The 22,433-nt window shown below is 40.0% G+C and overlaps 1 protein-coding gene across 1 annotated transcript in view; it reads left to right on the top strand.

The window, feature by feature from the left end:
* CMC2 (C-X9-C motif containing 2) overlaps nucleotides 1-11,994 on the top strand; it is a 263,654-nt gene extending 251,660 nt beyond the window's left edge. The window contains exon 5 of the mRNA XM_044081801.1: nucleotides 11,712-11,994. Within this exon, the coding sequence (XP_043937736.1) occupies nucleotides 11,712-11,798 (87 nt within the window). The 3' untranslated portion in view covers nucleotides 11,799-11,994. The remainder of the gene's footprint in view (nucleotides 1-11,711) is intronic.
* Nucleotides 11,995-22,433: the final 10,439 nt, after the last annotated feature.

A 22,433-nucleotide genomic window follows, 5' to 3' on the forward strand; every position in this document is an offset into this window, starting at 1 on the left:
GTGTCATGTCAAATAATGGCACCAACATATAACCCAATCCAACTACCAGACTCCTCGGAGTTGAGATAGACAACAATCTGACCTTTGACACGCACATTAACAATGCTATAAAATTAGTTAACAGAAAAATAGGCTCCTGCTATAGAATTAAACCGTTACTTTACTGCACTTGCCAGAACTTCCATTGCTCATTCCCATCTTATTTCCACCCTCCTGTATGCCTCCCCTATCTACATTTTGTCCAAAACTAACCTCAGCAAATTGTCTGTTGCTTACAACAATATTGCCAGATTTGCCACTGACTCTACTTTTAGAACTTTTCACTGCCAAAACTTAAGGCAACTAGGATGGCTCGAACTACAAAACGTAATTCTATTTCACCAGATCTCCTTAGCCCACAAAATCCTTTACAAACCCACAAACACTCCCATACTCCCTTCCCTTATCACTCCTTATTGTAATCTTAAAAGCCTTCGCTCCTGCGACAAACTACTTACATCCACTAGTAAATCCAATAACACAGCCGGAAATTCCTTGTTCACCAACACAGTAGGAAAATCTTGGAACACTCTTCCTCACAATCTCACGGCAATCTCCTATCTTCCCTGCTTTAAATCCCAACTCAAAACTCACCTCAAAACCCACTGGCTCTGCCCCTGTAGCAACCCTGACTAGCTTTCCTTGAGAATCTAGGTACTCTCAACTTTTCTCCTTTAAGAAACTCTTACCAAAACACACTTTTTATTTCTTGTTTTCGGTTTTTGTAGTTAATGTCTAATGTGTTTTGATGTATATACTATTATATGTGCTTAATTTGTACCTGTTCATACAAATATTTGCATGTGGAGCTTTTCTCCCCGGGCCTCTGCTGAAAATGAACATATATCCAGTTGGACTAGCCCGGTCAACAAATGTAAAATAAATAAATAAACCTGTGTCAAAAAACACCATTTCCAAGTTGTTGTCTCAGGCTATTATCTTTTGTTATTCCCACAACACTATTCCAAACAGGGTATAGGCTTTTTCTACCAGATCTCTTCTTCATTATGGCATTTTTGGAAAGAACTGGACTCTAGAGGTGTTCTATTAGCAGCAACTTGGTCCTCTGTGCATACTCCTTCAGAGCGCTCCAAACTAGATTCCTTTTCCAGGTCTAGGACAGACTTTGCTAGGGCCATTCTCTAGGGGCTCTTGCATTTTCAGCTATGGTAATCTACACATGTAGCGACTGGAGCAGGGATCAATAAGTAAACTTACCATAACTGTAGATGTTTGAATGAACACTGCAGTAGCCATTCCCTCCTTCCATCTCCCTTGATTTCTGTGCCGGGGTGTGGACATGTGCCTTTTCTCTTTTCTTAGCAATATCCTCTCAGGGATTAGCCTCACTCTGTCTTAGTTGGCATGACAGCTCTGAAGGGTATAGCACTCAAACCTATCTTTTTAATCAGCTCAGTTTGAGCTAACAATTTGGGCATGTGGAAAATGTCCTGAAACTTTGGAATCTGGCCAACTTTTATATTCTATGCAAAATATAACCCATATAGCTTTGGCTACTGCAGCAGTGATTATTTGAACATTTACTGTTATGGCAAATTTTTTTGTCCAATTTACTGTGTCCTGTAATTAGGTTGAAATTTAAGTTTTCTTGAATCTGGATTAGGTCGAATGTCACTGTCTTAAAATAGTCTAAACAGGAGGAAGTACAACTTTTTAAGTATTTTTTAGGGGGTGTGGTTTCTGTTTGCATGAACAAGAAGAGCTGTATAATGAAGTGTTTGTAATAGTGCATGTTAGATTTTGGTTTACACTTTAAAGTGGGATGTGGGGGATATGTGGTGGGAGTAAGAAGTGGGCATAGTTGTTATTTCTGTAGGAAGGGTATTGGCATGGTTTATTGTAGAGACTAATTATTTGCTGGATTTTAATTATTTTATCAAGTTAGGATATATTTTTCTTTTTGGTGTGGGTGTGTGTATGTTCATTTTTTTCTCCCATGGAGTCATCATGACAGCAGTCTTAGTGCTTCATGTCTGTGTTGGGTGTACCAACCACCCCACTCATCTGCCGGAGTATTATAGAATCTGACACTAGGGCTAGCATGGATCCTAAGGGCATCCTGGGGGAGGGGGGGTCATTGTTGTCCCACCTTCAGCCAGGCAATTTTCTACTTCAATCCTACCCCATTTCTCCCCGATGTGCATGCTGTGGCTGGCCTCTGAGCACATGCAATGGGCAGCCAGTGCCACCCTGCCTCAACACTTTTGTATGGTGCTGCCATAAGCACATTATAGTTGTCTTCCTGGCCTCCACCAGAAAGGTCATATTGCTCTGCCTGCCCATCTATCACCTTCCCCTCTAGGATGGGCACTGCTATCCTTCCTCTCCTTTGTCAGTCACCTGAGCCACTAATCAAACCCAGGTAGACAGGGCAGTAGTCAGGGCTTATCCCTTTACACCACCAGAGCAGCTCTATAAAGTTTATTTACTTAAGTCATGTTTGTCTCCTAGCCCTTGTGAAAGGACATGTTTGCGTGTTAGATGATGGGAGGGAGTGTTTTTCAGAGGAAGCAAGTGTGTGTGGTCAGGTATAAATGAAATTATATGGTGGGATTTGAAGTGAAGCCTTGTACAGAATAGCTGAAAGGAGGAGAAATTTCACCCTGTGGTAAGGAAAGCAACTAAAAGAAATTTGAAAGCTTTTTTATTTAGCTAGCCAACCCCAAGGCTGCATTTTAGAGTAGCTGGTTTGCAACAGGGCCTCAGCCACATTTTATGACAACTCTTCTGGGTTAGCTGCTAGGGTTGCCAGTATAGGTTCATAGGTGTTTACTAGGCTTACGACCACAGGGGCCTTTTTAAGCCTAGCCATGCATCCTAAATATCTGACAAGTTCTGGTACCCTTGATAACTAAGTAAGGGCTTGGGAGATGAAACATTTACAAGCAGGGGCTAGGGAGATGAAGCATTTACAGGTTTCCTGTGTCTATTAGAGACATGGGTGCCAAGCCAGTAATGAATTTCCTGTTCCCCATCCAAATGTCCACATTACATTTGAATTGGGTTAAGGAGGAACTCTGCTTCATATGGATGGGAAGCCTGTTGCAGAGACAGGGTAGTCTCTGCGAAATATACCGGTCTCTCCAGCAGGTTCTATTTATGACATAGGCAAGGTTTAAGTCTTTAGAATGGAAAATTCTGGTGCTTTGTGTTTTGCTGATATGCAGAAGGTCCATCAGAGTGGGGTCTGACAATGCCCTGCATGCCAGACATAGATCTCCCCTCAACATCATGTAGGAGAGAGAATACAGGGATAGGGCCTTGAGGCTGTCTGCATAGGACATTTTACTTATGCCCTACAATATTTTAGTGAGGAACCTCTGTGGACTTTCCATTTGTTGTATATCCCTGGTTAGGTACATACCAATGGAGCCACTGTACTCAATGATGGGGCTTATGAATGCTGAATACAGTGCAACAATGACTTCCGTGGACCTAGATGGCATACCTTTGTTTACAAGTTGCACAGCATGGAATGATTTCCTCACTGTTGCAGACACATGATGGTCAAAGGCTAGATTACTGACTGTGTGTGTCCCTAAGTCCCTGACTACTGGGTCAACTCTAATGGGTGTGTTGCAATGTGATAGTTACTAGGGGTGGATGACTTCCTGAAGGCCCTGACACCAGTTATCAGTCCTTCCTGGAGAACATTTGTGTTGGTGGGGGATTCAGCAACAGCTCCTAGTTTGCAATCGTCTGCAAATTTAGTCAGAGACCATTGATGTTGGCCTTGTCTTCAGAGAAGTAAATGCCAAAAAGGAGTGGTCCAAGGACTGATCCCTGAGGGATTCCACTTGTGATTGGCCTTTTTCTAGAGGTGGGCTGTCCAGTTTTAACTTCCTGGGTCCTGTCTTTGAGCCAGTTGGCTATCCATTGGGTGACATACAGGTGTGTGCCTAACCTCGGGTTTGTCAACAATGCCCAAGTCAGGTGTCATCTCAAATGCCTTGGCCAGGTCAAGGTATGCAGTGTGAACCATTTTGCACCATCTATCCCTCTCAAAGAAGTCCACCAGGTTGAGTAGGCATGACATGCCTTTGATGAAACTAAACTGGTTTGGGTCCAGTATCTGGAGGTTTACTATACTATTATTGATCATTTCTATGATAATTATTTGCATGGCTTTGCATATAAGACTAGTATAGGTTAGTCTTCACTGAAAGGAAAAGTAACAGTAAGCTTTAAATTCTAATTTTCATAAGGAGAGCAAACTACTTATAAGTAAGAAAGCCATTAACTATCAAGATTAACAAGAATGAACTAGATTAATACTTGAAATGTCCTTTTCCTTTAGTAGTAACACTGGCTGCAAACTCAGTGGTGCAGATGGTTTAGCAGCTTATCTGTGGTAGGAGTATGTCAGGAAGTAAGCAGGATTGTTATTTTTCAGTAGGAAGGTTATTAGTATGATTTATTGCATAAAGGTGTCTATTTATTGTCTACACAGAAAAACAACTATTGCAGACTACAAACCTTCATTAACACAAGTCTTTGGAGGGGTATATGATACTAGATATTCAGGAAAAGGGATCTTTACATGAATGTTAGGGGTCTTGAGTCTGTTTCAAACAATGAAACACTGAGGTGTACTCAGTCAGTGATTGAGGTGAACTGGTGATCTGGGTGGCTAGATATGTTGTCCTTGTGCAGCACATGATGTAACGATGTATGCTAATTACATCCCCCCAACAACCAGTCGTGGGTGCTGCCAAGAAATAAAAACTGAATTGAAGTGGAAGGAAGGAGGAATAATCCCAAATGTCATCCTATCAAAGAATATCCCCAGTAGGCTTGGGCTTATGGTAAGAAGTTGTTTTTTGAAGACTGCATTGTCTTTTGTCAGTAAAAGGGGTACTAGGTCAAGTAATTGTGGTGGGACTTTTGGCTAAGTTGTGATTGTTGCTTCTAGTACATCTCTCATGAACATTTCACTGGCAGTTATTTGTGCCATGGCAACTTGATCACTGTTGCATATCTTTAGTAGGCACTGATGTTCAGACCTCCACTCCAGGAGTAAAGCATCTTTCCTCCTGTCGTGTAGGTTCCTACTACCCCTTCAGGATTTTAAGACACTGCTTGGGATTCTACCATTGTTCCATCCACTGCAAAAGGTTCTTCCAGTAATATAATACACTAAGCAATTGCATAATGTATCAGCCATTTTTAAGTGCCCTTTACTTTATTGATGGGTCTTCTCTCCACATCCTTTGCTTTTTTGTGTCTTCATTTGCAACATTATGGCAACAGGACCTGATGTAAGTAAACCTCATAAATATAATTTTGTAACCTTCTAAGTATGTTTTCCTACAGGTGTTGCTCCTGGTTTGTGTGAATTTCTAAGAACTTGGAGTGTTGCAGATATCCATAGAGTGCTATAGCTCAAGATTTTAAGAATCATACAAGAAGGATGTAGTCATTTACTGCAGCCACTGGAAACTGGAAAGGGTTCCTCTCAAAGACCATCTGAAACAATGAATACTTGCACATGTACCATCAGGATGGATTTCTGGGGTGGGCTCATTGTTTTCCCGTCCTTATTCTCCCTTCTTATACAGCTGCTTTCTGGATACTTCATTGTGTACGTGTATGTGTAAATAGAACACACTCTCTCTCTCTCTTTCTGCCTCTGGTGAGACCATCTCTTAACACTGGTTCAGTGGGATGTTGTTTGGCCTACTTTCAGTCACAGGTGATATTTTTTTTGTTTTGTTCTTTTGGTACTGTACTACATAGTGAATGTAATTCCATCGGTTTGACCCATTGTAGATGATGTTCTCAAAGATACCCATTTTATTAGAAGTTTCTGTATTCATATATGGACAGAGATAGTAAATGTTTAGTAGAACTCATGATATAAGGCAGTCTCTGGGTTGAGCAGTTACGCAAAATACGTGCGTAATAGCAATACTGAATCTTTGGTCATCCCCTCTTATGAAGCCTGTGTTCAGAAAATTTTTGTAATTTATTTAATTCCTCATGGAAGCTCATAGCTTTCAATCCGTCTGTATGTTTGTGAAAAGGTAAAGTATATGTACTGGTCAAATCCCATTTTTTGTGGAAGTTTTTGAGGAAAACATCGCAGCTGGTCTACAATTATTTTATGTAATAACTTCACATAACTTTCTTTCCTTTTGACAAGAAGTCATACACCTTGACCCGTTTAGAAAGAAAAAAAAACATTTTGCAGCTCCTTTGGCTCTTATATCACTTAACTGTTTGTTCCACATGGCTCTTTCTAGGCTTTCTTAACGTTTGTGTTAGGTGTGGTTTGCCTGACTGAAAGTAGCTGAGAACCGTTCCTCCAAACTGCCTCATATCTCCATTACCACATTCATAGGTCCATTTATAATGCTTCAGATCAGGTGCTGTCCATTAGGATTTTGTCCTATGCAGATTTGCCTGTCTTCAGCTGTTGGCTGTTCATGAACTGAGGAAGATGATTCTGAATGTGTCTTTTTGTGGCGAGGACCTATTTTTTGTAATCATTCTCAGGAAATTATAAAGGGTCAGCAGAAATGGCTGAAGCATTATCAGCTGGGAGAAAGGTTTACACATGTCTGCTGAGATCATATGGTCAACTGGAAACTTTTGGAAGAAGCATGTCTTTCTCTTCAAAGGAGTCAGTCATGCTAAGCACATCTGGCTTTTATTCCTGATTTTGTTCCATAAGAATAGGGAAAGTAAGTCAGTTTGACTGTGCACGTTCACAGGGCACACCAGGTGTGCAAAATTCTGGATGCTTACACTTTTGTCTCTCCCTTTCTGCTGGATAGCTATTGCATTTGCATAGTAGACGCAGTGGATACCTAGCGGCATGTGTTAGTCCCCAGAACACCAACGTTTTTGTGTTTTGCCATAAGTGGAAACAACTTCTTTCATTTGGTGTTTCCCCTTCAGAGTATCTAAAGTACACAGAGTATTCACTAGTAACAGACAGTAGTGGTGGTGGCAGTCCTTCTGCACAAAATGCTGTTGGTGTACCCTGGTGTAGATGATTGGCTGCTGGACCCCTATTTCCGAGTTACATGATTTTTGATCTGTGTCTTTCCTATTGTTGTTGCTCCTTTCTTTGATATCTGTTACCAAGTGGATCAGGCTGTGCCTTTTTCCATTAGTAAGGTATCATTTTCTTAAAGTATATCTGCATCTTAAAGCCTTTATAGCTTACAGAGGAGCTTAGAAGCCCAGACCAACTTTGGATGAATATACAGACTATACTTTGGTGTGTGTATGTGGGGGGCATTTCATTTCTTTCCTCATTTTGTAATGCATGCTAGAAAATCTTTTTGAGAGGTAGCTGTGAAAGTAGCCATGGCAACCATTTATCAGTACTATTTATTTAAGAGTACATTAAATTCAGCCAACCCTTGTTTTCCAAGCACATACATCAGAAACATGTTAATATTTATGTTTTATGGCAAGACACTAACACAAGTATGCGTCTTTTATGAAAATATGTACAGGAACATTAACTTTGGTGTTTCACATCAATTGAAACTTAAAAGGGCATTTGATATTTTGATTAACTTTGTGTAGAGCAGATGACAGAATCGCATCATACCCTTCCCCAAGTCTGTAGATTTATTACTCCATTAAATTTTAAATATATGCTAAAGGCTCGGTTTATCTGTTTATGATGCAACTTCTCCGATATTTATCAATTAATTACTTGTAGTCCAAAGTGGTGTGGAAGTCTTTACTTAGTTTAATACTGCTGTCCTGCAGAAGTAAACGTGTGTTAATCTTTGTGAAAACTGCAGAGAAAAGTTTTGACAGGGAAGAAGTCACTGTTACTTATAATTCATTTAATAGAAACATTGTATTAGGCTTTAGTTCCCAACACTGAATAGATTTCAGATATCACTAAAATCATTGGAATGTGCCATAATTTAACACCACATTGAATATAATTTATGAATACGATACTATCCAGAAATGAACCGTGGAAGACATATTTTTTGAAGACCATCTTCTTAAAATGCTCCATCTAGTGGCTGTAAGGTAAACAACATACAGAATTTTACCTGTTAAGTAGATTAGGAAATTTCTTGGCTTTGTTCAGCCAAATACACACTAGTATTTAATAGTTTTTGATTGTAATCACAAAGGAATGATATTTTGTGTTCAGTGCCAGTCGCATAAAGCTTTCTGTGGAGGCAGAGCAGTGCAGGTGGTTATTAAGAAGCATTTTTAGTAAACTCTTTAAGTGAGGGCAATCAAATATTTTGTGGTTATGTAGCGTATGCAGAAAATATGGAGCAATTCTAAGAGTTCTTTATTACAAGATTCAGCAAAACTGCAAAATACTGCTGGTACTTATAAAGGCTAAGTATGAATTATTTTGCATTCTAAAAATTATTTTGAAATATAAAAAGGTGATTTACACTGCTAATGTTTAAAGAATTTGTAATTTCTGTTTAAATAACTGATATATGAGATCATAATAATGCCAAATCGAATGTTTGTATTTTGTGGAGTTTGGCTTGTTGACCTGGATGCATTGTTAAGGACCTGCTGTGTCAGTGTGCATTCTTGAGCTGATGTATTGAAAGTGTACTGTTTTATCAAATGTTTACGTATCGCCCATGACACCTTGAAAATGGAGATTTGTAAATGTCTTTGCAAACATATTTTGCCAGTTGTCATTTAAACTTTGTATTGTCATTTTATACAGACTTCAGATAAGTAATGAAGTAGCATATTAGCAGTTTGAACTGTGCCTGATAGCATTATATTAGTTCCATCACCTTTCATAGGTTCATAAGTGTGTACTAGGCCAACGGCCCTGGAGCCTTTACAAACTTAGCCCATAGAATTGCCCTGGCATCATGCCGCCATTAGTTCCTGGTGCCTCTATCAAGTAGAGCCACTGGAATGATCCCCGGGGTGAACTTTCTGTTGCCCATCCACTCTTTCTTTTGAAAAGGCCCAGTGAGGTGCTCTGCTTAACATGTATGGGAAGTCTTTTCCAGAGCATGGGAAGACTCTGGGTTATGAACCTGTTCCTCTAGCATGTTTTGTTGATTGTGGTAATGAGGTTGAGGTCCCTGGAGCATGTGGTGCAGAGGGATTGGGATTTCTTTAGGTGCAACATTTCTAACAGGGCTGGGTCAGATATGGCTTTGTAACTCAAGCAGAGATCACCTCTTAATAGATGATATGAGACAGAGAAAAGCTGGAGTTTTTTTGTGTGTCCATGTAGGGTATGTGTTTAAGGCCTGGGATCCTCTTCGTGAGGTACTTTTGTGGCCCTTCCAGCTGTTGTAGGTGTTTACTGAGGTACATGCCAAATAGGGCTTTATACTCGATGATTGGTCTAGTGATGGAAGAGTAAAGAGAGATGATGACCTCTTTCTTCCTGGATGCAAAACCCTTGGTAATGAGATTTGCCACATAGAAGGACTTTCTGACTACAGTGGCAATGTGGTGGTTGAAGGAGAGGTTGCTGTCAACCTGTGTCCCCAGATCTTATAACGCCTTCAGTGTTTAGTGGGCTACCATCAATGTGGTACTTAATGGAAGCTAAGTTTTTCCCAAAGGGAATGACGACGCATTTTTTGGCATTAAGCTTAAGGCCATGGTTTCGACACCAGTCGTTGATCACAGTGAAGCCTTTCTGTAGGATGTCTACATCACTTGGGGAGTTAATAATAGCTCCCAGGTTGCAATCGTCAGCGAACTTGGTCAGCCAGAGTCCCTCTGTGTTGGCCTGGACTTCTGAGAAGTAGACACCAAACAGGAGAGGACCCAGGACCAATCCCTGTGAGACTCCACTCGTGACTGTTTGGCAGTCTGATTTGGAGTCTGCTACTTTCATACTGTGTTTTCCCCACTGTGAGCCAGTTTGCAACCCACATTGTGATATAGGGGCTGATGTCTAGTTTGGTGAGTCTATCAATAATTCCTGAGTGGGGAATGGTATCAAAGGCCTTGTCACAGTTAAAAGAAATATTTTAACATTTGAAGTACCTTTAAAGTTTAGTTTGTATAATACATGTAGAACATGCAAAGCCTAAATTAATTATTTTTGACTATTTTCATATTTTGTAGGACCAGAGCTCCATATTGCATTTATTACTCTATGTTATTGTCTTACCCTCCCATATTAAGCAATTGTCAGCTTTTATATTAAGCAATTAGCTGCCAGCTTTGATTCTGCCAGCTTAAGACACCTGCTATGTATTCTGCATTGTGGAATTGTATATTGGTTTTCTTCTTATGTCATACATATGCATTCCTAGTAAACATCCCTTTTCACTCATCCAATTCTATTCTATCCTATTACTGGTCTGAAACTAGCAACTTCCTACTTATATTTCACATCTTCACTACTACTCCAGTTCTGCATACCTCTCTATATACCCTCACTCCGTAGCAACTCTTCTTTCAGCTGTAGCTCAGATTGTACTGTACTCTTCCCCTTTGCAAAACAATAAAGGTCTGACTCCTACTTGCCTCATTTTTTTCTTCTACGTGTAAATAATGTATGTGTAGCAGGAGTTTAATAACATTAATTGTAACATGCTGATATTTCCTTCCATGTTTGTTGTGCGTTGTTTAGATCTTCTGTCTGTAGTGACTCATACTAACATCTAATGCCTTACTCTCTCACACACACACACCCACAGTCCATACCTGTCTGTCAGACCTTCACTGGTTAACTAAATTGTCACCAATTAATGTGTGACGCCCGTGCACTGGCTCAGCTATCAAGGAGCCTCAATCCTCACCACTAACCTCAGTGAGGGGCGTCCATATAGGGAAAGGATAATAAATACACACACAGTAAAGTACAATTTCCCTTAAGAGCACACAGAGATCACAGTCTGGGGCTGGTTTCTCCCTTGATCTCCAGGTCCCCAATAAGACTCCCCACTGGCACAGCTGTAGGGTCCAGATCTCAGCTTAGTGGACAAGCTAAATCCTCCAGCACCCTCTCTGTCCAACCAGTGCTTCATGTCCCTGCCCAAGTAGCTGACACACACACACTTTGAGATAAGAGTTTATACAACCACACAGGCACTCCTGGGGAAGGCTGGCACAGGTTCTCCAGCTGTGCCCCTTTTACCCAGACTATACGGTAGAAATCTAGCCTAATCGAACTTTTGAGATCCTTATGTGGTCATCTTATGCCTCTGACTTGTCCTATATTCCTTACTCATCCATATCTTTTCTTTCATCTACTGACAAAATTAAAAGTGTGTGTGTGTGTGTGTGTGTGTGTGTGTGTGTGTGTGTGTGTGTGTGTGTGTGTGTGTGTGTGTGTGTGTCTCTATCTGTACACCTTTTGTACACACAGCACTATGGTTATATACTGGGTAGTGATGGTTAGTATTACCGTTTTCATTAGTAATGTAGTGTAAATATAATTGAGTGTGTATTTTTGTTATGACCAAACATTATTTTTTATGATTATAGTCTTAAAAAAAATCTGTGCTTTAGAACTTATTAGCTCGTGTTTTTCTACCAGAGTCTCCACTGAAAAGAGACTGTTTAAATAAAAAATAATTCCCAGCCAGATTTTCTTGGATAACAAATTCAGATAAAGTAATGTCTCAATTGCAGTTACCTTTTTACTGTAGTACAACATGGTTTGGGTACTTCTTCATGAACATAACACTTTTCATATTACTGTGTTTGTCACCTAGTACCAGGACAGACGAGCAAAGAACAAAAAGCAAGCAGAAGAAATGAAAAGTAGATTTGCAGGCCTTTCATCAACATCAGCACCATGAGAAGTTGCTTGCAGTGCAGGCTGTGCTATTAAAATAACTGAAGAAAATTTGAGATGAAACTAAGGCAACAGCCCTTTCTACAGCTCATGATCATTTCTCCTGTGACCTACTGAGATGTACATAAAATACTGTAAAGTTGGTGACTGTAGATTAAAAACTGATAATGTGTTAAGTAAAAAATAAAACAAAAAAATCATGGTTTGTAACACAGCATTTAAAAATTATCACATATGTTTAGGGTAGCTAGCATATGTCTGGAATTCAAAGGATGATTGTAAACAGGCTGTGTCTACAAGAGAAGACAATCAGAGGTAAGTTTCCAAGGAACTGTTACTTCACTCTGACTTGTTCTGTGTCTTGAGTGGGGATTATGCTGAACAATGCAAGGGAACGTGCGTCTGTTTTCCACTTGAGCACGATACACAAAGCCAGCCAAGATGTCTGTTATGAGCCTGAAACAGTCTATTAGTCTCGATTAACCAGTAAGCCTACTTTCATGCGTCCTTCACCAGGCATGCCTTTTGTTGTGTATGGTGGCTGGCACACCACCCAATCACAGAAAGTGAACAAAGAACCATGATATGTGCTACTATACATGTTTCAGTTCATCACTTTCTTTGAACCCAGTACCTACATAGGAAGTCTATGTCCCTGATGTTAGTTTGAAAACTTCTTCCTCTGCTTGCCAGTCCCTAACAGTACTATATGCATATTGATGTCCCCTTTGTAGATTTTTTTTTTTTTTTACAGATATTTGCCTCTTAGATTACATATTTCACTGAGGTACTAAAATGTTTATTCCCACCCTTATTACTCCTTTGTGTGCATACCCAGCTACTTTTCTTTTCTTTTCATGTGACGTCTGGATTAGTTGCCTACCTGAGGGAGTTTGCATAGCTTCAGAAAACAAACTAGTAAAAAATAAACAAAAAAAGGTAGACAATGGATTTTCAAGTATAAAAGGTTAGTGCTTTCGCCAAGTTTTATTCCACTCAACTTCTTCAGACAAAAGTGAAGCAAGACAAATTAGTTTAAATACCACACCTAAAAGGTCACATGGCATACTCATCCATTAATTCTTAAACACACACACACATATTTAGCATTAAATAAAATGCCACTTACATCTTTAAAAACCTATTAACACTTAAAGCATACATCCTAAATACACATTCACTAAACTACCTAAGAGAAATTCATAAATCATTTATACATTGAAACATGAAAATTGTCAATAGAAACAAAGCACCACAAGATGAGAAATAAGAGGGAGATGAAGCGGGGGGGGGTTGGAGAATGGTGTAAGTGCAAAGTAACAGTCATCTTTGTAAACTTTTCATCTTTAACACACTGGCTATAGAGTACACATCATTCAAACCTGGTTTTATGTATGCCCTAGTTCTTAATTCCCACACCTCCAATTCTACACTTAAGGGACCCCCCCAATGTCATATTCAATTTGATCAATAGCTCTAAACAAAAAGGAATGCCCTGGGTTATCCCTCACATGCTTAATCAGGGCATTTTCGATCTTCCCCTTTCGGATGTTGTAAAGGTGTTCATATACCCTCTTTCTCAATTTACGCTCGGTTTTACCTATATGATAACCACCACAATACTGGTACTGGGCTACATAAACTACCCTAGTAGAGTTACAATTCAGTCTTGCCCTGTTGGAATAGTCAACACCCATTATTTTATATTTGTTGCCTGTGCACATATACTTGCAATACGCACAAGCTTCACACTTGTACATTCTGGGTGTCCTAGCTGAAATAACTGACTTAATTTCAAGTAGGCCCTTGAAGTTTTTGGCTCTCCTAAAAACTATCTGTGGGCCAGACCCTAACTTTTCCAACCTCTCATCTGTGTTTATTATTTCCCAATTCTTCCTTAGCACATGTTTGATAAGCCAGGAATTTGGGCAAACGGTGGTAACAAATGAGTGAGGGCAATTACCTAATTCGTTACTCTTTTCTTCAACATTTTGACCTTGCCCGCTATTCTGGTTATTACCCCCATCCAAAAAACTAAGAATTGCTTTGAAATGCCCTGTGGCCGTCTTATTGATAACCTCATCGGACAATTCGCAAAGCAAGCCATTAGGGTACCCTCTCTTTTGAAACATCAGCACTAATAAATCACACTCGGCTAAAAAAAAAATCAGTTTCAAAAGTGCACATACGTGCAGCCCTGACCATGTGCCCCTTTATCACCGCTCCTTTTTGGTGTTTAGGATGTGCACTAGTATAGTGTAGTAGTGAGTTGGAGTATGTATCCTTACGATGGATTTTGAGGGCAATGGCTTCAACCAAGGGCAAGAGGGACCAAGAAGGAGTGAACGGCTTGGGAATAAATCTAAGGAGGGCTCTAAAAGGAACAGTGATGAAGGGGGCTGATGGCAAGAAAAGTTACAAGAGGATCCATACCATGACAATTCATTACTCCAACGGAACAACGGCAGGAACACAAGGAGACCGAACAACAACAAATGTCGGGGACACAAGAGATGAGGTTGAGCCCAAACGAGCCATGTTTGGATCTATCAACCGAGAAACAAGGTACTGTTGATGAAAATAATGTGGACTTTGGGGTCGACCAAACTGTTTATACCTTAGTCATGAACACAGAAGGTGACTTTAAAATATTTAATTATTCTGGCTTTTCTGTGAAACTTGAATTAGCCAACTTGCTAGCTAGGGGCCTCACATTTGTGCCAACACAGAAAATTGATGTATGTAGGAACATTATTGATTTAAAAATGTACACTCATAAGCTAAATCTTAGCTTACTTTTTGATGGTCCTTTTAATATTCCAGGTGAATTTAGGGTACCAATCACATTTAGCCCCCCCCCCTGCATCTAGTTATAGAAGTATTTGAAAAAATATGTGAACTGGATTTGAGAAATTTAAGGCTATTTGGTAGGACCTCTGTGAAATCTAACATAACCCAGGATGAGTGGGACTTGTTAAAAGAGGAAAGAAATGGGGGTGTTCGAGTGATGAAACTGGATAAGGTGGGAGCTTTGGTCTTTTTCAATGTATTTGATTATAACGACAGGATGAATACAATGTTGGCTACAGACACCTATAAGCAGGTGTCTTTGAACGAAGTTAATCAGGCCTGTAGGCATATTAAAATATATGTCAATGATTTATTCATCGAAAATCGTATTGACCTAGTGACTTGTAACTATTTTACTATGTCAACCCCAAAAATCCCGGTAATATTCGGGACACCCAAAATCCATAAAGATCTGGATAACCCCCTATTGTGGATAGGTGGAATTCTATAACATACCCTTTAGCCAAATTTACAGATGGGATACTGAAGAAATATGTCAAAAAAGAACCATATATTTGTAAGGATTCCTGGACTTTTCTTGAAAGCATCAACAGGCTTGACTACCAAGCAGATTTCCACTTCGCAACCGTGGATGTGAAGGATCTATACACAGTTATTCCCCGCGAAATGGGAATCGAATGGGTCAGCCTGTTGTTGTCTAAGAGAGGAGCATTGCGGTCTGAAATAGCCTTAATACAGGAACTATTGGACATTATTTTATATAATAATTACTTTTTATTCAATGGGGTCCATTACTTACAAACTAGTGGCATCGCTGTGGGTTCACCAGTCAGAGCCAGTTTAGCTAATCTGGTAATAGCGTATTGGGGGGACACATTTATCCAGAGTGATGTTAACCCATATAGGGGGCAGATATTTTACTATACTAGATACCTGGACGACATATATATAATATTTGAAGGAAATCAGGTTGTGTTTGATGAATTTGTGAAATATTGCAATGATTCTGCCTCTTTTCTTTCTTTCACGTATGCATTTAATAATGAGGTGATACCATTTTTGGATGTGGAACTGAGTAAGGATAGGGTTAAAGCATATTATAAAGCAAAAATCCATTGTAAGGATACATACTCCAACTCACTACTACACTATACTAGTGCACATCCGAAACACCAAAAAAGAGTGGTGATAAAGGGCCAAATGGTCAGGGCTGCACATATGTGTACTTTTGAAACTGATTTTTTAGCTGAGTGTGATTTATTAGTGCAGATGTTTCAAAAGAAGGGGTACCCTAATGGCTTGCTTTGCGAATTGTCCGATGAAGTTGTCAATAAGAGGGCCACAGGGCATTTCAAAGAAATTCTTAGTTTTTTGGATAGGGGTAATAACCAGAACAGTGGACAAGGTCAAAATGTTAAAGGAAAGAGTAACAAAGTAGGTAATTACCCTCACTCATTTATTACCACCGTTTGCCCAAGTTCCTGGCTTATCAAACATGTGCTAAGGAAGAATTGGGAAATAAACACAGATGAGAGGTTGGAAAAATTAGAGTCTGGCCCACAGATAGTTTTTAGGAGAGCCAAAAACTTCAATGGCCTACTTGAAATTAAGCCAGTTATTTCAGCTAGGATGCCCATAATGTACAAGTGTAAAGCTTGTGCGTATTGCAAGTATATGTGCACGGGCAATGGGTGTTGACTATTCCAACAGGGCAAGACTGAATTGTAACTTTACTAGGGTTGTTTATGTAGCTCAGTGCTAGTCTTGTAGTGGTTATTATATAGGTAAAACTGAGCGTAAATTGAAAGAGAGGGTATATGAACACCTTTACAACATCTGAAAGGGGAAGATCGAAAATGCCCTGGCTAAGCATGTGAGGGATAACCCAGGGCATTCCTTTTTGTTTAGAGCTATTGATCAAATTGAATATGACATTAGGGGGGTCCCCTTAAGTATAGAATTGGAGGTGTGAGAATTATATTGGCAAATAAGAACTAGGGCATACATAAAACCAGGTTTGAATGATGTGTGCTCTATAGTCAGTGTGTTAAAGATGAAAAGTTTACAAAGATGACTGTTACTTTGCACTTACACCATTCTCCACGCCCCCTTCATCTCCCTCTTATTTCTTATCTTGTGGTGCTTTGTTTCCATTGACAATTTTCATGCTTCAACGTGTAAATGATTTATGAATTTCTACTTAGGTAGTTTAGTGAATGTGTATTTAGGATGTATGCTTTAAGTGTTAATAAGTTTTTAAAGATATAAGTGGCATGTTATTTAATGCTAAATATATGTGTATGTTTTTAAGAATTAATGGATGAGTATGCCATGTGACCTTTTAGGTGTGGTATTTAAACTAATTTGTCTTGCGTCACTTTTGTTTGAAGAAGTTGAGTGGAGTAAAACTTGACGAAAGCACTAACCTTTTATACTTGAAAATCCAGTGTCTGCCTTTTTTGTTTGTTTTTTACAAGTTTGCAGAGCTTGTCTGTCCAGCGCTGTGTACATTATTCCAAACAAGGTCTCACAGATGGGTTGTAGTGCCTGCTCTACTGGTATTTTCTGTTGCGTTTCATTGCCTTGCTCTGCCCCTCCCCCTTATAGTGCTTGCTGCTTTCTCACATTACTTTCTACTTTTACATTATTTGGCAGGCTGGTGTGCATACACACTTGCTACACTTTTTTATTGCTGTACTCTTCCCTTTGATGTTTTTGTTATCTGGGAGGACAGGTTGTAGAATTGTACGGAGTGTAAGCTGCTACATGTTGTAGTGTTTCCCTAATCTTGCCAGGTCCCTTCCCAATTATTTTCATGTCATCTGCCATGCTGCTGATTTGTTGAAGAGCTTTCTGTTATATGAAAGTCAAGTGGCAAATAGAAGTGTATTTTTGTTTCTTCCCCCTCAGACAGTAGATAGGGCCAATCCCAGCAGAACACCACAGTAGTAAATCGCCCTTTTGTCTGCTAGTACTCTTTTTGTGGTTAGTAATTATGCATTCTGAGATGGTGAAATGAGCAGTAAAATTAAAATGAAAAAGTTGTCCAGGTCTGAAGTTTAAATGGGATGTTGCAAAGTAGTGTACAAGATGACAGAAGTGGTACATGCACCATAAATTGTCAGCTGCATAAGTGGATTTATCCCCTAAACCTAGCCGTTCTTTTTTCACTGTTTGCACGCTTAAGTGTTTTATCAGTAGAGTCCTATATTTTCTTGGCTTGGCATTATAAGTGTCCTTGAAGCCATCTAATTACCTGCCAAGACTCGCACAATCATTTTACAAAACTGAGTAATCCAACAACTTCAAATGAAAAGAAATGAATGCCAGATGTTGTTGTGTCTCTCGGCTTTTCCCGGTAAGGAGTCGCCACAGCAGAACTCCGGTCCGCTAATGATTGGCAGTAGATTTTTATGTGCCGAGTTGCCGGCCCTGACGCACAACCTTCAATGAAGGTACGCCCATTCACGCATGTCTCCACACAGAAGACGCTCTGGCTGAGAATCCAACAGGACAACGTCGTACTGTGAGGCGACAACGCTACCGCAGCACCACCACTGCAGTTAAATAAATGCCAAATATAATCAGATAAAAGAAGTAATGTCCTGTCTATACATTTTCTTGGTACCTCTTAGTGGAAAAGGGTCTTACTTTGAACCACTGTTTTATATAGTTTCAAAAGTGTGCCATTTACCCACCACTAGCATTGCCTGCACTTCCCCTGGGGAGAGCAAAGTGTTAACTGTCAGTGGAACCAAGGATTCAAAGGTGGGAGAGGCTGCTAGCCATCTTGGCAGAAATGGTAGCGATCAAGAGCTCTTCATGTGGAAATCAGCAGGATGATCCTTTTCATAGCCCCAAGCATATGTTGGAGCATCACCATGAGGATAAATACACTGAGGGTAAGTGCAGGTCTGAATCTCCTTCTGGTAAATCACATTCCTCCCCTAATTCCCCAGTGTGGTGAGTGAGGGATTCACTCAGATTTGGGCCTGTGTAGAGGACTTTGCATGGTGCATCTTGAGGCTTACACCACCATGTATTGGATGTTTAGCTGGAGCTCATGGGTTTCCAGTCCATTTTTTGTGACTGCTTTTTTTATATTATACAGTCACAGCTGAGTGTTGGTTAGCATTTTGGTCACTCCTCCTGGATCTTGTTGGGGCAAGCAAGACCCTGTGAAATAGGGGTAATCAAAATATCTTATCCTAGAATGCATGTTTCAGGGTCTTTACAGCAGGCAAATCACTGCTGTCTTGTGGGAGGATTTTTGTGAGCCCTTTTCCAAAGCTTCTGCACTTGGTTAATATGTGTCCTGCTATTAGTTGGGCTGGATTGTGCTTTGGCAAGGGCCACATCGTTCTTTTACAAAGCTTCTGCACTTGGTTACCATGTGTCCTGCTGTTATTTGGGCTGGATTGAGCTTTGGCAAGGGCCACATGGTTGGATTTGTGTATGTGCAGGATGGCATGGCTGTGTCTGTCCTCTATCAAGGAGCAGCTCAGGAACATATCCTGGATGCCCACTTTCTGGGGCATATACTTTCATCAAGCATACCTAGGACCTGGTCAGTGTCTTAATAAAGATGAAGCAGGCCCTGTTGTTAATAGAGAGTGTGTAAGACACATTTTTGCCACTTCAAACCTTTCCACTGCCAGATTAGGCCAGCTTCAAAAGAAGAAGAGGGCTCCTAATCCTCCAAAGAAGGCCCTTAAACATCACAGTCTTGCTTTTTCTGATGCTGGTAGAGTTGCCAAGGTTGATTACTACTCCAGCTGTCTTGCTGCAGTACTGACTTTTGTATGAGGCTGATCTTTTGGATAGGGACAGTTTTCAGTGTTCATCTAGGCTTGGAGAACTATCACAGTGGATTAGTGGGGTGCAGACATGGTCACATTTGGCCACATTTTAGAGCTTATAGATTTTCTTCCATTAAGGGCTGCATTGGAGGATCAGTTCATTTCAGCACAGCTCTTAGGACAAACCCAGGCTTTGCTTTTGAAAGGGGCTGTGGGGCTTGCTCCTAGCAAAAGTACCAACTTGTATCTCATGACTTTTCTTTGTCCAGAAAGGGATAGACATTTTCCTTTGTATTTTGGACCTCAGAAGCATATTTCATAAATTGTGTTATACATCACACTGCAGAGGGTCATGCTTTTGCTCCTTTCGTTGTCTGTCTTATGAGACATCAATATTTGGCATCCATGCAGGAGACTTCTCCAGTCCCATTTGAGTGAGCATCACTTCTGGTACAGAGTGCTGCAATTGGGGCTTTCTAGTGGTTGAAGAAATGCAGGAGGAGTTTAAGGGATTGCCACTAGCCCGATGACTGGATGCTGGTAGCCCCATCTGTATACTCTGTGCAGGCAGCTTTTCTTTAGATATTATTTTGGGTGCACTCCCTAAGGATAACCATAAATTCTAAGAAGTCCTTTCTGGTTCCAGCTCAGAGGAAGTCCTGCATTTAGTCAAAGTTGGACTGTGCATTGCTGGCTGCTTCTGCCCTTAGAATGGGTCAATATGGTCATGACCTTGGCCACCTAGTTGAGAGTTTAGGCTCAGACTTTGCTGTGCCTTCTGGGCTTGATGTCTGCCTTGATCTTTATGATTCTGTTTGAATATTTAAGGATGAGGGTGTCACAGTGGATTGCGAGGTTATCAGCAGCTTCAGAGTCACCATGCACTCACAAGACCAGATCTCTTTGTCAGATCCCTGTTTGGCTGCAGAATGGTGGACCACCCAGCAAATGTTCTTATATTTCTTCCCTTTCTGTAGCCACACCCACTGCATATCTTGTTGGATCCTTTGCATATGGAATGGGAGATCACCTAGCTCCCACATGGCTTAGGCAAAGTGGTTCAGGAGAAAAGAGCACATCAGTAATTCAAAACTTAGAACACTGCTCTTGGCCCTGGTGGCCTTGGAAAAACTTCTGATTCTAGAGCTGGGGCATTTCTTCATTCAGTTACACAACTGGTCCTTCATTTCGTATCCAAATTAGTAAAAGTGCACAGTGTCATACCATGCCATCCAACCCCACCCCCTTTGCACACACTATTCAGCTGGCAATGAGTCTTTACCAGACTACTAACCAGTTTACCTTCCTGGGAAAGTAAATGAGCTGGTAGATGCTTTAAGCTGGCTCTCTAGCCTAGCCCTCAGCTAAAGTTTTGGATTAAAAGGCCATGCTTCATCAGGTGTTTCCAGAAGTGGGGCTGTATAGAGAATGAGCAGTGTTTCACTCAGAAAAAGGTTTTTATTCCACTCTTCTGCTCTCTTTAACAGGAGACAAGGTGGTACAGAGATGGGTACATTCTCTCCCCATGGTGTGCAAGGGTTCTGTACCCCTTTGTACCATTCCCACTGACACCATTCAGTGTAACATTTAGAGAACTGAACTTTACATTGAGTGGTGTCAGTGAAAAGTTTAGAGTAGCTGCTGTTAGAATTCCATGTATGGTGGGCAAATACACATTCTTGTATTACTTTACAATAACACATCAGATCTGCATTTTATTTATTATCTGACAAGAGAGTGCTCACTTGTGTCGAGGAGATAAACTGGACATCTCTGGGGACCAGCATGCTTATGCATCAAGTGCCTTATGTTATGGTGAGCATTAACCAAGCATGTAGAAATCCATATACTTAGGATTTTAGTTGAAAATGCTGATTTCTGATTGGGAGAGAAGTAATATACGAACAAAGATTCATCTTGCACAAGAGATATTTCTGTTGCTTGTTTATACCTTTGTACAAAAAATTACCTATTCAGTTTTGGATACTACACTACATGAAGTGTATTGGAAGATGGCACTGATTTGGTTCTAAAGTTACTGTGAGGTGAGAAAAAAAGATCCATAGAATGGTTAAAAAAACTTAGGCATGGAGATGAGAAAAGCAGAAGTAACTAGGTAGATGTGAATGAGAAGTTCAAGTACTTATGAACAGTAAGGAGTGAGGAACTTATTTCATGGGAGCAGCCTGGCTACATTTAGTGATCCCTAAAACAAGACTGAGAATAGTCTTGTAAGAAAACATGAACTATACTGTTGCAAAGGTATATTTGGAATTTATCGCCTGGAATGGTTCTGTCAAGTAAAGTCATAAATGTCTAGCAGGTATGGTAGAAGTGCATTGAAAATGAACTTTTAGGGGTTAACTGGGTAATTTAAGCCCTATATGTTGCATATCTAACAAGGAAAGGGGTTTCTTTATTCTTGTTGGAAATTATATTTGGGCTTGTATTTTATACAAGTAAAAGTTGAATGCCTTACACAGAAATAAACATTTACACTATAGATTATCTTCTTAATGACATGTCTGTATAAACTGTCCCAAACAGAGTAGTAGTAATATGCATTTTTTTAAAAGTAGATACCTATATAATTTCAAGCCATTTGATTTACTTGGCTGAACATAACATGTAATGACCTAAAAAAGTTGGTGTGCTTTGCTTAATAATTAGAAAAGTAGTAAAGGATAAAATAAAAATCACTAGGGATTCAAATCAGTGAAATGTATTATAGCTGCAGAGTTTTATAACAGATAAACTGCCTGTACATTTGCATTCTTCCTGGCACTATGTTAAACATGCAGTGGTTCTCCTTTACATTTCTAAAACTAATCATCATAGACTGTATATAATTTCAATTATATACAACATTGAAATGGCAGTGGTAAATTATCTTCCCATTTCTTTGTGGAGTTACTTTGCTGTCCTGGCCTCATCAGAAAAATGAGTTTACTCCAACTAGTTATCAAGAAGCATAAATGCTTCCAAGATAAGACAGCATACTGTCAGCTGATGCCTAGCCCCTTATGCAT

The sequence above is a fragment of the Protopterus annectens genome, chromosome 8.part1 (genome assembly GCF_019279795.1).
Source record: "Protopterus annectens isolate FY-2018-M chromosome 8.part1, PAN1.0, whole genome shotgun sequence".
Taxonomy (NCBI): domain Eukaryota; kingdom Metazoa; phylum Chordata; order Ceratodontiformes; family Protopteridae; genus Protopterus; species Protopterus annectens.